Source organism: Trachypithecus francoisi, unplaced genomic scaffold, assembly GCF_009764315.1.
Source record: "Trachypithecus francoisi isolate TF-2019V2 unplaced genomic scaffold, Tfra_2.0 Contig01461, whole genome shotgun sequence".
Classification (NCBI taxonomy): domain Eukaryota; kingdom Metazoa; phylum Chordata; class Mammalia; order Primates; family Cercopithecidae; genus Trachypithecus; species Trachypithecus francoisi.
Window position 1 is genome coordinate 15,093,817 of NW_022681433.1, and position 16,557 is coordinate 15,110,373.

A 16,557-nucleotide genomic window follows, 5' to 3' on the forward strand; every position below is an offset into this window, starting at 1 on the left:
ATAATCCAGGTGTAGTGGTGTGCATATAATTCCAGCTATTCAGGAGGCTGAAATGACCAGGAATTCAAAGCTGTAGTAGGCTATGACTGTGCCACTGCACTCTAACCTGGCAATAGAGTGAGGCTCTATCTCAAAAAACAAACAAATTGGCCAGGTGAGGTGGCTCACGTTTGTAATGCCAGCACTTTGGGAGGCTGACGCAGGCAGATCACTTGAGGTCAGGAGTTCCAGACCAGCCTGGCCAACACGGTGGAACCTTGTCTTTACTAAAAAATACAAAAATTAGCCAGGCGTGGTGGTGGGCGCCTGTAGTCCCAGCTACTCTGGAGGCTGAGGCAGGGGAATCATTTGAACCTGGGAGGCAGAGTTTGCAGTGAGTCAAGATTGTGCCACTGGACTCTAGCCTGGGTGGTAAGAGCAAGACTGTCTCAAAAGTAAAATATCAAACCAAACAAACAAAAAAGCTCCAGGTTTGAATAAAAGTTTTCAAGAATAAGAAAAGGTTTGAAAATATATTCTAGAGTAGTACTTCTCAAACAATAGTGAACACAGAAATCTTCCAGGGATCTTGCTAAAATAAAAGATTCTGACTCAGTAGGTCTTAGAGCAAGGCCTAAGAATCTGTGTTTCTAAAGACGCTCTGAAGACTGCAAATGCTCCTGGTCTGGTGATCGCACTTTGAGCACTAAAGTTCTTAATAACGTCAGAGAGAAGATCTGCAGAAGAAATAACTAGTGGTACAAACAGAAATTGGAGCCACTCCCCAAAATGAGAAGGGGTAAAGGTTTAAAAATTCAACATCTCAAGTCCTTGTAGCTAGCTCCTTGCCCCTTTGGAGCTTGACCTCAACACTGAGAGCTTTCTTCGTTTGTTTGTTTTTGAGATGGAGTCTCACTCTGCCGCCCCAGGCTGGAGTGCAGTGGCGCGATCTCAGCTCACTGCAACCTCCGCCTCCTGGGTTCAAGACATTCTCCTGGTTCAGCCTCCTGAGCAGCTGGGATTATAGAGGCCCGCCACCACGCCTGGCTAATATGTGTATTTTGAGTAGAGATGGGGTTTCACCATGTTGGCCAGGCTGGTCTTGAACTCCTGACCTCATGATCCACCCAGCTCAGCCTCCCAAAGTGCTGGGATTACAGGTGTGAGTCACCACACCCGGCTAACACTGAGAGCTTTTAAGATCACTATTTGTAGCCCTCAAAGCCCTAGCTTTTCCAAAAACCTTTGCCCCATTTTATAAAAGCCAGTTCCAGTGGTTTAGGACTAAGGGAAGTCTACTCTCAATACAAGGAAGGTAAGCCTCTAGACTCACTATGTCAAAGGAAAGAATAGAAGGTAATTTTAGGACTGTTTTAGTTCTGAAGTCTAGATGCACATACGTATATTTTTTCATTCCTTGATTTACTCAACATTTCAGTACAAACCTCTCTATCATTCTTAAAAATAAAATGACCAAGAAGATCTATTCTCTTCTCCCAAAAAGTTCAGAGTCCAGCTAAAATAACAATCTATAAATATCAGCACTTGTATAAAAAAATGTAGTTAAAGCTACCAAGTAACAGACCAATTTTCAGAGCACAACTCTTTTGGTAATTGCAAAACAGCACCATCTCCAAAATGCCTCACATTATCAGTCACATATTATTACATATCATGGTCTACTCATTAATAATAAACTAGAGAAAACTAATTATTGGTTCAGGACAAAAAGTTTCCAATGCCGTGAATTATAAGAACCTCCTTTGAACATCAAAAATGTAATCACTGTATAGATAATCATTTTACTATTTACACTCTGAAACAATGTAGTTTTTTTTTCTGTTTCTTCTTTTTTCTAGACAGTCTTGTTCTTTTGCCCAGGCTGGAACGCAGTAGCCCAACCATAGCTAATTGCAGCTTCAAACCCCCGAGCTCAAACGATCCTCCCACCTCAGTCTCCCACATAGCTGGCACTATAGGTGAACACCACCATGCTCCATTAACTTTTTAAAATTTTTTGTGGAGACCAGGTCTTGCTATATTGCCTAGGCTGGTCTCAAACACCTGGCCTCAAGTGATTAACCACTAATCATTAATGGTATACTTTGATATTTAATTCTTATAATTGCAGATATGCTAAAGTATCAGGATATGTAATGAAGAGAAGGAAGATCATTAGGAGTCACAGGAGGTTGTAAAAAAAAATGCAGGCTTATTTTGAAATAAATATATAATAAATCCTAGGCCAGAGGTTTCTCAATCCATGTACCTAAGACCCTTAGGAGTGTCAGGAGATAGGCTGCTGAGTTGATGCTGTAAAAGATAATAAATTCATATATTCATTTAAGCAGTGTCTGAAAAGTGATATTTCACATTTGTATACTACTATTTTTCAAGTTTGTAAAGATGTTCTGATTAATAAAACATAAATCATTTTAAAATGTCATTTAAGTCATTCATTGAGCCAGGTGAGGTGGCTCATGCCTGTAATCTCAGCACTTTGGGAGGCTGACACAGGAGGATCACTTGAGACCAGGAGTTCAAGACCAGCCCGGGCAACATAGTGAGACCCAGTCTCCACAGAACTTTAAAAAATTAGCTGGGCATGGTGGCATGTGCCTGTAGTCCCAGCTAAGTTGGGTAGATGAGACAGGAGGATCACTTGAAGTCTGAGTTGGAGACCAGCCTGGGCAACAGGGCAAGACATTGCCCCTCAAAAAATAAAAATAAGTAAAAAATGAGAAAAATTATATCAAACACGGCAGAACACAATTTACACGTATAAACACATATACACATATTTGTAGCTTCTGCTATGAGTCAGGTCATTGAGGGGGACAAACATTATCTACATAGTAATTTAAGGAAGTCTACAAAGCAGTCTTTACTTATGTTCTTAAAATCTCAGTGTTACAAAGGGATTTTATGCTACCAAAAATAAAATCAGTTGGAAGATCTTGCTATGCAAGGGCACACTGAATTTCTAAAGAACTGGAACACCAACTGCAACTTCTTATATCCTTGTTCTTTAGACTGGAACCACAACACGTACCAGATACAAAGAAATAAAATAGCATGCCAAAGTTATTAAAATATTTTGAGTGAAAGTAAGTTGTTATATTTTTTGAGACAGGGTCTTGCTCTGTTTCCCAGGCTGGAGTGAAGTGGTGCAAACACAGCTCGCTGCAGCCTCAACCTCCTGGGCATAGGTGATCCTCCCACCTCAGTCTCCCAAGTAGCTAGGACTACAGGCGTGCACCACCACCAAGTCAAGCTCATTTTTGTATTTTCTGTAGAGAGAGTGTTTCGCCATGTTGCCCAGGCTGGTCTCAAACTCCTGGGCTCGAGTTATCTACCCATCTCAGGATCCCAAAGTGCTGGAATTAAAGGTGTGAGGCATCTCGTGAGGGCTTTTTTCTTTTTAAACACGGGTCTTACCATGTTGCCCAGGCTAGTCTTAAGCAATCCTCTTACCTCATCTTCCCAAAGTGGTGGGATCACAGGCATGAGCCACCATGCCAGGCCAATTTTTTTTTTTAAACAAGAAAGTTATTTCCATGATAATCTATCAATTTTAATGAACATTAAAGTTTTCTATCAATTTCAGTCCCTTACCAAATGCATTCATTATATTAACAGTCTTGTTCTGTTGCCCAGGCTGGAACACAGTGGCCCGATCATAGCTCATTGCAGCTTCAAAACCCTGAACTCAAACCTCCCACCTCAGTCTCCCACGTAGCTGTCACTATGTAGCTGCCAGAATGTTTACTGGCTTGTTAGCAAAAGGTTTCCATTTTATTCAACTTGTATGTGTACACTTTTTCAAAAATGAGTTTTATTATAATTGAATTTAAACAAAGATGGTAAATAATGAAAAGCAGTCTTGTACATAATTAGATAAACTTTTAAACTGCAGATCATAATAGAAGACTATAACAATAACTACCATTTGACAAGTACAAGGCACTATAAACACTATATCCATTAACGTATTTAATTCACATAATTCTGTGACATAGCGCCTACTTTATACCAACTTTACAGATGATAAAAGTAAGTCTGAGAGGAGGTTAAAATAACTTGCCTATTATCTCAAAATTAACATAAAGTAGGGTTCCAACACTTGTCCTCTTAACAGCTCATCTCCAACTCAAAGAAATCAATTCCATATTCTGTAATATTCCTTAACATTTTACAATCTTAATGTCATTCTAGCTAAACCTAAGATAACCAAATACAAATACCCAAATGAATAAATGTTTATATTTAATTAGCATGGATGGAATCAATGAGAACAGATAAAGACTTCATTCAAATAACTAGAATTTAAAAGTTCTCCTTCCCCATTTTCAAAATACAAGGACAACAAATCTTGGGAATAAAACAGAGTTGGGGAAAACCACATGGTTTTGGTTACAATTAACTTGGAGCTTAGGCTAGCATGTTTGTGGATGAGAATTTTAAGTTCACCTTTACTAATTGATTCTGCAAACCTACCTCCTAGGAAAATAGGGATGAGCTATCAATAATGTTAGACCCCTAAATATCAGCAATTAAACTTTGCAAATAGAACGACCAGAGTGTAAAGAAGCCAACCAGCTAACCTTAGAATGATCTACTAGTTTGTAGGTTCAAGTGGTAAATGCACCATGGTCTTACTTAAACTACCATTACTGTGTATAAGAGCTCAAAATCTTCAAAGCTATGTGATGAGTATAGCCAACAGTATTACAAACTGTATATAAAAGGCATACAAAAATTTCAGTTCACGTTTAAATATGATAAAGCATCAAACACCATACTACCACACACACCTTTAAAAAAAGGCTTCCAAAACAAACTCATGAGAGCTCTTTTTAAAAATCAATCAACAGGCCGGGCGCGGTGGCTCAAGCCTGTAATCCCAGCACTTTGGGAGGCCGAGACGGGCGGATCACGAGGTCAGGAGATCGAGACCATCCTGGCTAACACGGTGAAACCCCGTCTCTACTAAAAAAATACAAAAAATTAGCCGGGCGAGGTGGCAGGCGCCTGTAGTCCCAGCTACTCGGGAGGCTGAGGCAGGAGAATGGCGTAAACCCGGGAGGCGGAGCTTGCAGTGAGCTGAGATCCGGCCACTGCACTCCAGCCTGGGCGGCAGAGCGAGACTCCGTCTCAAAAAAAAAAAAAAAAAAAAAAATCAATCAACAGAACAAAATTCTCCTACAATCATGAATTTAGAGGAAGCTCTCTTGATTCAACAAAAACAAATGGTCACTGCACAACAAGTGCCAATTAAAATAAAGTACAGGAAGTACATGGTTGAACCTCACACTTGTTAAAACAAAATTTAATCTGTTCTTTCCAAAGTACATCTTTATCTCAATCCAATCCTAGAAACTCAGCCACGAATACTCTTTACTTAGCAGGAAAGGAAAGTCAACTCTCAAAGTCTTTCTCTATAAGAACTACCATATTTTTAGCAAGTTTCAATCTAATGTTACTTGTATATTTTAAGAAAAGAATAGATTGAGGCTGGAGATAACCAACAGGAAGAACATTCAAGCCTATCAGTTAAAAAGCAGAGAAAAGAGAGAACACACAGCTATTTACTAAGGGTAACTGATTACTAGAGATCATTCACAATAAAAATCACAGGTGTATTCAAATTAATTATAAAAAACAATGATGGTCCTTTATATTCAAATTACTAACTCATTGGATCAGAGAGTTCCATGTTATTTTAACAAAAATTGGCTTAATATTTTTCTATTTTAAACATAGTATGACAGAAACAGAGTAAGCATGCATGACATTTCAACACTGACAGCATAAATTACTCGTGAAATTCAAGACCAACAACAAAATGGAGGGAGACTGTAACATCTGATAGAAGAGATTTACATCTCTAATGTACAAAGAGCTCTTACAATGAATTTAAAAAATAGCCCAATAAGAAATGAGCAAAGGACATAAAATAACACCAATGACCAATAAACATAAAAGAGAAGTCTACAACACCATCAAATTTAAACAAGGTTTTTTGCCTGTGAAATTACAAAAATACGAAAGATTTTTATAGCCCAGTGTTTTCAAGACTACAGAAAAACCAGCCCCCATTAGTTGGAATATAATTTGTGCTGCATTTCTGAAAAGTTGTCTGTCAATTATAAAAAATTAAATTGTCTATTCTTGCCCCAGAAATCATTTTGACAGAAATTTACACTGAAAAAAATCACTTAAGTGGAAAAAGAAGCAGGCATAAGGTTAAATGATGTTTTATCTCCTCCTCTCCATATTACCAGTGGACTATTTTTCACCCTGTAGTAAATTCAGTCAACTTACCCTTCTCATATTGCCCTATGTAATTTACATTACTCTATGCAAATTACTTAATCTCTCAAATTTCCATTTCCCAAAACAGAAAAAGCAATCTCTCCCAAAGAACTGTTGACGTAACTAGATGATATGATAAAATATAAAACATTTAATTTATAAAATAATTATTTAAGTTTACCATATTATCTGGAACAAATATAGAAAATCATCATTCATATAAATAAAATCAAGTTTCTATCTGTCTGCAATTACATTGCAAGAAACCCCCGATGGATTTTCCCATAATCTGGAGGACATGTTTGAGAAGCTAACAGGAAGAAGTTTCTGTGAGGAAGGCGGCAAAAAATGAATACTGGGGGAGGAGGGGGTCTGAACATCTCAAAGAAAAGGTAGACATCCTCAGAGCAGCTACAGAACCACACTTCCAGAGGACAATTGTAATACAGCCTGATCCAGAGTGAGCAGCCAGGGATACTTACTTCACAGCAGTTAACAATTTCCAAGAAAAGTTCGAAATTTGACCAACACTATTTATTAGCTACTACCAATAATAGTCACCACTTCTGTGCCAGGTAACACATCCCATTTAGTCCTCAAAACAACCTTACATAGTAGGTACCACATTCTCATCTTGCGAATGAAGAAACAAAAAGGTTTACTATGTTGAAGACACAAAGATAATCAGTGAAGCAATACAAATTCAATCCTGACTGCCTCGCATCTAACTCTAAACCCTAAAGCCTTAACCACCACTCAATACTGCCGTGTTATTACCCTTCCTGCTGTTTGTTCTTGAGAAATTAAAATTCTCCAAGAGGCTCTAAGTAAGCTATAAACAGGAACCATGCCATGGGTGTCTTCCCCACACCCCGAACTTGGACTCCAACAACTGTGTCAGTTTCCATAGGAAAACATATCTATCTTGAACCCTAAAAGTTCACCTAAACCTGGCTTAGGCTGAGATGGCACACATTCCATCCTCCATCTTGACAAGTGGAGGTGAATGAATGTTTAGTGACTTCAGGGCATAATAGTGGTGAGGACATTAATTTGGAATTCTCGTTACAATTTTCCAGAAACAATACTGAATAATACTCAATGGGTAAAAGATACTGATGTGGCTTACTGGAAATCTACATACCAAGTAAGGCATTATTTCTTTGAGAACATACATAAAGAAACTAAAAACAATTGTTTGACAGATTAAATTGAGATTGTAATCTCTTTTAAAATTTTGTTATCTTTCAATGTCTTCTCCATTTTCTCCTTTTCTTTTTTTTCTGACATAAATACTTGATTTAATATGCCAAAAAGGCCTAGCCTAACCATCAGCAGGATTAAGAAAAGATTTACATTCCAAATTGTCTATGCTATACTCACATTAATTTCTCCAAATTTACTTTATCTTTCTCCATAAAAGAACTCTACCGTAAATATGCTCTAGTCTTTGTTATTCCATATTTTATTGCCTAGAGTAGAAATAATGTAAAAATTATCTTCCAAAGAAAGACTTTAGAATACAAATGCTGTAAGAAAACTTTTAAATGTCAAGTTAATCAGAAAACATAAAATATTTATCATCAGTAAGTTTTCTAAGAGAGATGGGTGCTCTTAAGATAAAGAACAGCATAAAAAGGAGACCCAATCTAGGTTCCAACAAAGAAGAAAGCAGAGAAAAGTACTGCTGGTGAATTTTTCTCTCAAGCAGAATAATCCAGAACTGTACCTCTAACAACCACATCTCCTCACAAATAAGCTATCAGCAGATGAACCAGCCAAGTCCCTTTGGTCCCACTTCCCTAGTCCTAACAAAAAGCTTTAAAAGCAAGAACAGAAGAAATAAACATGATACTTCAAAAGTCTTTGCCTCCTAACCCCAAATAATTTAACTTGACGTTAAAACTTAAAAAAATTTACAGAGTGACAATCTGTTCTCTCAGTATTAGAAACATAATACAAATATCCAGGTAAAACTGCATATTGACTGAAACAATATACTAAAGTAAACCAAAGAAATACAAACGACGGGTATCAGACCATTTTTTGCTTTAATAAATGGAAGAAGTAGGGGGAAGCTGAATAAAATGTGACAGGGTGAATAAAAGAAGAAGGTGAAGAAGGGCAATAGCCTAGAAAGATATAAAAGGAGAAAGCCAAGATACAAAGGGGAAAAACGATGTAAAAGGAGAAAGCTAGACACAAATTTGAAAGATTTCTCATTTTGCCTAGGATTTGCCTCAATCATACATGGTTGCCCTACATAAAAACTTCTGTCTTAGCAAGAATCATTAGCAAGATATCACAGCACTGAACCACTTCATTTATGAATATCTGTATTCCAACATCTAACTCTGCTGTAAAGATACTCTGTTCCCAAATAATTTCTCATCAGAAATTTTAACGCTTGTCTAGATCACATTTGTGATTCACAGTGACTCACAAAACTACTTCTTCTCGTAACAGTGGTCAAATTTAATTTTATCTATCTTGCTATTAAGGTTTACTCATGTAATAATCTCTTGTATATCAACTCCTACATTTAACAAAACTCAAATAATGGTTACTTTTTCTATCTATAAAATTAGGCATTCCTAATGTGGCAAATAAAAGAAAACCAGTGCTTCTCAAACATCAAAAAAAATTACTTTTTTAAAAAACTCCTATACATCATGGTCCTACAATTTTGTAAAATAAAGATAAATTACTAGAAAAATGATTCCATATTTGAATGTCACAGTATCATCAAATTGTTACAGAAGTCTCTAGACATTTATTTTCAGTGTTTATCTCCTAACAGACAAGTCTCTAGACTAGCCCTGGTCCCATGACACATTATGAGTAGTACTGGCTAAAGGCGTACGTTCTCACCACACAAGTTTCTCACATAGTTAACAACAGTTATACAGCCAGATATACGGCTGTGACCCTTCTGTACCGTTTTTTTGTTGTTGTTGGTTTTTTGTTCTGTTTTGTTTTTGAGACAGGGTTTTGCTCTGTCACATAGGCTGGAGTGCACTGGAGTGATCATGGCTCACTGCAGCCTCCACCTCCTGGGCTCAAGTCATCCTCCTACCTCTCAGCCTCCCGAGTAGCTGCAACTACAGGCATTCACCACTATTCCTGGCTAATGTTTTTGGTTTTTAGTAGAGACCAGGTCTCACTACATTGTTCAGGCTAGTCTTGAACCCCTGACCTCAAGTGATCCTCGAGCCTCAGCCTCCCAAAGTGCTGAGATTATAGGCATGAGCCACCATAACAGACTGTACTATTTTTCACATCCCATATTTTCCTTGAAGTTCCTAAAGATACTAAGGCCCTCAGCCATATTTTCTTAGCTTATCTATGATTCTCAGAATGGAGAACAATCAGAGTTTACTAAAGCTCCTGCCTCTATCACTTGTAAGCAAGCATACCTTTTGCCTAGGTATCTTTGCCTCTATATATTTCTCATCCACAAAAAATCCAATTCAAAACATCTTTTCTCCAGAAATTCTTCAGGATCTGGAGAATTCTTTGCTACCTAGTGATCATCAAATATTTAAATTGGCACTAATTAATATGCTGCTGAGTAAATGTTCTCTTGTAGGTTCATGTATTACATCTCCAATTAGATTTTATGGAAGAAAAAAAATTCAGTCCTTCATTTTCAGTTTGTCCACATAGCATACAGTAAAACTGCCTACTATAAAAAATACCTGACTAATCTGACCCCAGTAAATCACATAATCCCACAGGCAAAAGTTAGCATATCTGGTTCAGAGATTAGCCCAACTGAGATTTTCAGAAAATGATTTACCTCACTAGCTATGATATAGTGGTAAGCATAGTCTAACTATCTGTTCTCCTGTATCATTATAAAACAAAGTATCACTAAGTAATCATGCCAGCCTGCTGAGATAAATTTGGAGTTGCGATATTCACATAATTTTGAGTTACTTCCACTAAAATTACTTCATTAATTCACTATGGGTAATATGCCATACTCCTATGCCAAGAGTATCTCTAATGTAAAGAGATTTTGAGATTTGAAACCTTCTCAACTTAACCATTAACAATTTTAAAATATATGCAACCTGTACCCACATAGATTCTAACTATATTGCTCACTGCTGGAAAAACTCTGTGTCCCTAGATTACACATCATTTTAAACATAAATGGCAAGAAAAATATGGTCCTTCAAGCTATATGAATATATGAACCACAAATTTCTAGGTAGAAAGGGACATGTGGATGCTTTCAATTTAGACAGACATTAAGTTTTAAGATGAATGACACCACAGCAACTATGGTAATGATAAGGTCATGCTCTCCATTTCACAGATGGGATGATTCCAGCCTAGAAAGTTGGCCAAAGGTCACAAAATGGGAGATCCAGGGCCTCAAATACCACAGCAGAGTGCTCATTTTTCTATATTAGTCTGCTTCCATTGGATATATTCTAATGTCTCTCCAAATATGTAGGTCACATTTCTAGTAACATTTTATTATTTTCAAATTTCTAGTAACATTTTATTTTATAATAAATTATAAAAAGAATAGGTACTACATATTCTCAATTTCTAATAATTTTCATTATTTTCTCAAAAGTAAATGTCAGGAGCTCTAAATCATGTATTTCCACTTTAAGACACATCCCACTAACCTCTTATATTAGAAATACTTTTAAATATTAATTTGTCATTCTAGTTTCACTTTCTACTCATACATCTGAAATGCCAGTTATTAACTGATTTTTTTTTTTTTTGGTCTGAGACAGGGTCTCACTCTGTTGTCCAGGCTGGAGTGCAGTAGCATCATCTTGGCTCACTGCAGCCTCAACCGCCCAGGCTCAAACAACTCTCTCATCTCAGCTGGCACTACAGGTGTGTACTACCACACCTGACTGATTTTTTTTATTTTTATTAGAGATGGGGTCTTGGTATGTTATACATACTGATCTCAAACTCCTGGGCTCATGCGAGTCTCCCGCCTTGGCCTCCCAAAGTGTTGGGATTATAGGCCTCAGCCACCTTGCCCAGTCAAGTTAACTGATTATTATTTTTTAAATGAGAAAAGGTCATTAGGGAAATACCTAAGAAAATTTTAAAACTTTGTTTTCCTGTAAAAAGCTCTAGATAACTTGATTTCCAGGTTGTATTTGCTTTTCAGTATTTTACTGCTTGCTTCCACATTGTCAGGCTTTGTTTATTGTCCTGGGTCTGTTTCCACCCAACTCTTTTTTTTTTTTTTTTTTTTTTTTGAGAGGGAGTCTTGCTCTGTCCCGCTGGCTGGAGTGCAGTGGCGCGACCTCCGCTCCCTGCAAGCTCCGCCTCCCGGGATCACGCCATTCTCCTGCCTCAGCCTCCTGAGTAGTTGGAACTACAGGCGCCCGCCACCGCGCCGGGCTAATTTTTTGTATTTTTAGTAGAGACGGGGTTTCACCGTGGTCTGGATCTCCTGACCTTGTGATCCGCCCGCCTCGGCTACCCAAAGTGCTGGGATTACAGGCGTGAGCCACCGCGCCTGGCCCACAACTCTTATTATTACTTCTAACACATGGATTTAGAAACCAAATATTCCAGTTTATAAGAAAAGTATTGCCGGGCGCGGTGGCTCACGTCTGTAATCCCAGCACTTTGGGAGGCCGAGGCGGGCGGATCACAAGGTCAGGAGATCGAGACCACGGTGAAACCCCGTCTCTACTAAAAATACAAAAAAATTAGCCGGGCGCAGTGGCGGGCGCCTGTAGTCCCAGCTACTCAGGAGGCTGAGGCAGGAGAATGGCGTGAACCCAAGAAGCAGAGCTTGCAGTGAGCCGAGATCGCGCCACTGCACTCCAGCCTGGGTGACAGAGCAAGACTCCGTCTCAAAAAAAAAAAAAAAAAAAAAGAAAAGTATGTAAAGCAAGAGTAAATTTATCCATGATAAGAGCCTATAAGGAAATCCATTAAATTAAACCCACAGATTTCAGTCTATCAATTCTAGTTGCTAAAAAGCATTTTGTAATTACCTTCTCATTCTCATCCGTCTCAAAATGGAAATAACATTAGATACATGAGGTTTTAATATAATTTATATTGGTCCTCATAACTTTTTTTTGTCTTAAGAAAACCTAGTCTTTCTGAATTTTTAAAACTACTTTATTGAGGTCTGACTGACATGTAAAATGCTATGCATATTGAATGTATTCCATTCGATGAGTATGGGGATAACTACATACCATGAAGCCATCACCGCCACCTTCTTGAGTTTACTTCATTTTATACTACCTGCTGATCAGATCCTTCTTAAAAGTATCTTAAGTTCGTATCAGCTATTCTAAAATTTAATATTCATGAGATACACTGAAATATTTTATCTTCATTTCTGAGCCTTAGTTAATTTTATATTTATTACTCTCATTAAATTTTGGGTCTTTCTTCCATTACTTAGGAAACAATGTTATAACTTTATAATAACTTCCACCAAGATTTACAACGTCTTTAACATCTTTAGCTGTTACTGGTCCTAACCAAAAAAGACTATCTTCTCTAGATGATTATTAGTATTAACAAGATTCTCATTAAGACTCAAAGGCATCAAATTATTCAGCTTGTCACAACATCAGTCCTTATAAAATACTTCAAAAATCCATATATGGTCTATCAATCTAAATTCCAAATAAAATTAAATTTCTAATGTGAAGAGATTTTCAACTTTTTAAACTGTTGGGCCAATTATGAAAAGTTGAAAACTTTAAGTTTGCCTTATAATGAGGAGTAAATTAGGGAAGAATCTTTGAAATTTAGATAAAGCCATCAAAAAATAAAGTTTAAACATGATGAATATGCTTACAATGGGTCACATTAACAGCAACTATAACATTAAATTAGATGTTATCTTAAAGATAGAATACATTGAGATAAATAAAATGAACAAAAATAAGCAGGATTTCATCCCTTCACACAAAATCTCTATTCCATGCAGATATCAAATAAATTTCCACATATAAAAAGATAAAGAAAAAGGATAAACAAAACGCAGGAAAAACACTAAAGCCCATAAAAAGCTCTCCCTCCACTTACGAAAACACTGACACTACATAGGTAACAATGCCGACATCACTCCTGAATTCCATTTAGTTTAATTCAAGTTTCAATGTCACCTACCTTTCGTCTCTGAGAGATGTTGAGGGCACCAAAGTCATTAAACAAGGATGAAGCAGGTGAAGTTAGAGGATCTGAAAGGTAAGTTACATAAGTTTCCACACATAAAACTCGGGTAACCCACAAATCTAGTAACTGTTTAACTGGACAATGCCTATATAAAAAAAGTCAAATGACACAATAATTAAACTTAGTATCTAACACACAGTTATGTTCAAATATTTTCTGAGCAAATGAAACACAAACTGGTGAACTAATTTGCTCAAATATTCAAAAGCTGTATGGATCAGGATAGATCTATTTGACTAGAACCAAAAGAAAAATCAAATAGAGAAAAAAAAACTCTTAACCATACTATTGTGTGTGTTTATGAAGGCAGTAAGTTGGCCTAAAGTAAATAAAGGTTTATAATCTTGAGACCAAATCATGGGAAGGATAAAAAGGAGGGTGGGGGGGTGGGGCAGTGTCAACCACAGACTCTGAGAGATCCTGTCTTGGATTTCAACACCTCAGCAAGGCTTTAAAACCAGCTACAGGGCCGGGCACGGTGGCTCAAGCCTGTAATCCCAGCACTTTGGGAGGCCGAGACGGGCGGATCACGAGGTCAGGAGATCGAGACCATCCTGGCTAATATGGTGAAACCCTGTCTCTACTTAAAAAAATACAAAAAACTAGCCGGGCGACGAGGCGGGCGCCTGTAGTCCCAGCTACTCGGGAGGCTGAGGCAGGAGAATGGCGTAAACCCGGGAGGCGGAGCTTGCAGTGAGCCGAGATCCGGCCACTGCACTCCAGCCTGGGTGGCAGAGCAAGACTCCGTCTCAAAAAAAAAAAAAACAAAAAAAAAACCAGCTACTCTACAAACTATTCCATATTTTAAAGTCTATCACCAGATATTTGATATTATTACTAAAAAGATAAAAATATTAAGTTGTTAAAGACAGAAGTAATAAATTTTTCAAAATACAAACATGAAATCCAAAGATTTTGTAGGTTCAAAATTCCACTACTCTGCAGAAAGAAGTTACAAACAAAATTATATATCTTAATTATTTCTCACTTTACAAATGAGAAGAGTCTCTGAAAAGGGATGCATGAGATATACTGAAATATTTATCTTCCTTTCTGAGCTTTAATTTTTTATTTATTAATCTCATTACGTGTTCTGCTAAATCCTAAAAAATATATTAAATGTTCTTATGTAAAGGAACCTTAAATCTCTTCACAATGTAGTACAAATAGACTGCTGCTTCATTTCTCTGCCTTCTTCTTCCTGGTTTTTCAGACTCACCTTCATTAAAATTAACTTGAATTTAATATTAAATAACTAATAGTGCAAAGGGCAAGATGTTAACAAAAAAGCTTGACAAAATTTTTTTATGTAACTTATACACTGACTGTTCTTTAATAATAGAGACATGGTCTTGCTATATTGCCCAGGTCGGTTTCAAACTCCTGGGCTCAGTCAATCCTCCCACCTGAGCCTCCCAAAGTGCTGGGATTACAGGCGTAAGCCACCACGCCTGGCTTGAGATCTAAATCTCAATAGTTAGATCTGAGTGGGAAAGATAACAATTTTTATTTTCTTCTTTACACCCATTTACAATTTTCAACATTTCTACAATGGTTGTATATTACTTTTAGAGTAAGAAATATACACACAGACACACACAAGCAAAAGGCAACAGGTCTTACCATGGCCTGAATATGGCTTGGCACTGTCGTTTAGAAGGCTTGGGGAGCTGCTACTATTAGTCATTCTCTGAAAAACAAAATATGTATTTATAACATCACCGAGGAATACAGAAATAAAAGTATCCAACCAATTAAGACTGGCTCTCTTTGCTTCTTCCCCTCCAATCTACTGTTCACATTACTGATAATCTAATCTTCCTATAAATGTTATTGCTTGGATTACAACTATGTAAAAACCACCACATGAAATGAAAATTTTACTCAGTACCCAGGTATTTAAAGCCAAAGCTACAGACCTATTTTGAATTGTCCTTCCATAACTTATTAGCCTGGGCAAAACACATAATTAAGTGTCCTTGTCTGTAAAACATAAATTCCAATATCCACTGAGGAAGGTATACGCTGACTATGAATAAAAACAGTAAATGCTCTAATATCCTTTCTCAATTTGTACTATCATTCATACACCTTATACAGCTTATAAAAGTAGAATATTTTCTGTTCTCTAAACACGTTCTATGCTTTCTGGACTCACTCCATTGCCTCTATGGTCTCTCCATCTTGTAAGGCCCTTTATCCCATGCCCACAAAGCCTTGTCTCATATATAACATCTAACTCAATGCCTTAAAAATTCTAAGTTAGGAATTTCTAGCTCTGGCTTTAATTCTAGAGTCCTGAATTTGCTCAACTTCTTATTTAATGTCTGCATAATTTTAAAAGAGAAGAAAAAGCTAAGTTCCTGAGGTAATTTTAATACGAAAATACATATTAAAAAGTACCTGAAATTGTGGCTCACGGGCAGTTAAAAGAAGGTACAACTATACAATAAACTAGTTACATTGTTCATAAAACATAACCATTTCTATATATGGCTGTGCATGTTTGTTTATAAACAACCTTTAGAATGCATAGCTACGAGAAATAAATAAAAGTTAAAATAATTCAAAAAAGCATTGGTTTCATACAGACCCTTAAAATCAGTTCAGCTTGAAGTATAAACACCGGGCCAGGAGTGGTGGCTAATGGCTGTAACCCCAACCTGTAATACCTCCTTCGGAAGGCCACAGCAGGAGGATCACTTGAGACCAGGAGTTTGAGACTAGCCTGGGCAACACAGACCCCATCTCTGCTAAAATTATTTTTATTAGCCGGGCATGCTGGCACACACCCGTAAGTCCTAGCTACTCAGGAGGCTGAGGCAAGAGAGGAGTATCACTTGTGCCTAGAAGGTTGAAGCTGCAGTGGGCCATGATCGCACCACTGCACTTCAGCCTGGGTGACACAGCAAGACCCTGTCTCGAGAGAGACATCTACCTGATTCCTCACACCTTTTTCTTGTTAGGCGCAGCTGAGAGAGAGAGAGAGAGAGAGAAATGTAAATGTGTTCAAATATCGTATTGTAATAATGGAGAAAACCAGCCAGTAGTACCTTACAGAAACTA

The 16,557-nt window shown here is 37.4% G+C and overlaps 1 protein-coding gene across 4 annotated transcripts in view; it reads right to left on the reverse strand.

Annotated features, from left to right (window-relative positions):
- PAN3 (poly(A) specific ribonuclease subunit PAN3) overlaps positions 1–16,557 on the reverse strand; it is a 159,935-nt gene that overhangs the window by 107,228 nt on the left and 36,150 nt on the right. For all 4 annotated transcript variants that reach the window (XR_004443106.1, XM_033236473.1, XM_033236464.1 and 1 more), the window contains exons 3-4: positions 15,115–15,181; positions 13,426–13,496 (exon numbers count right to left, since the gene is read on the reverse strand). Coding sequence is in view for 3 of the 4 variants with exons in the window: in XM_033236473.1 (XP_033092364.1) it covers positions 13,426–13,496; positions 15,115–15,181 (138 nt within the window). In the remaining variant the exon portion in view is untranslated. The remainder of the gene's footprint in view (positions 1–13,425; positions 13,497–15,114; positions 15,182–16,557) is intronic.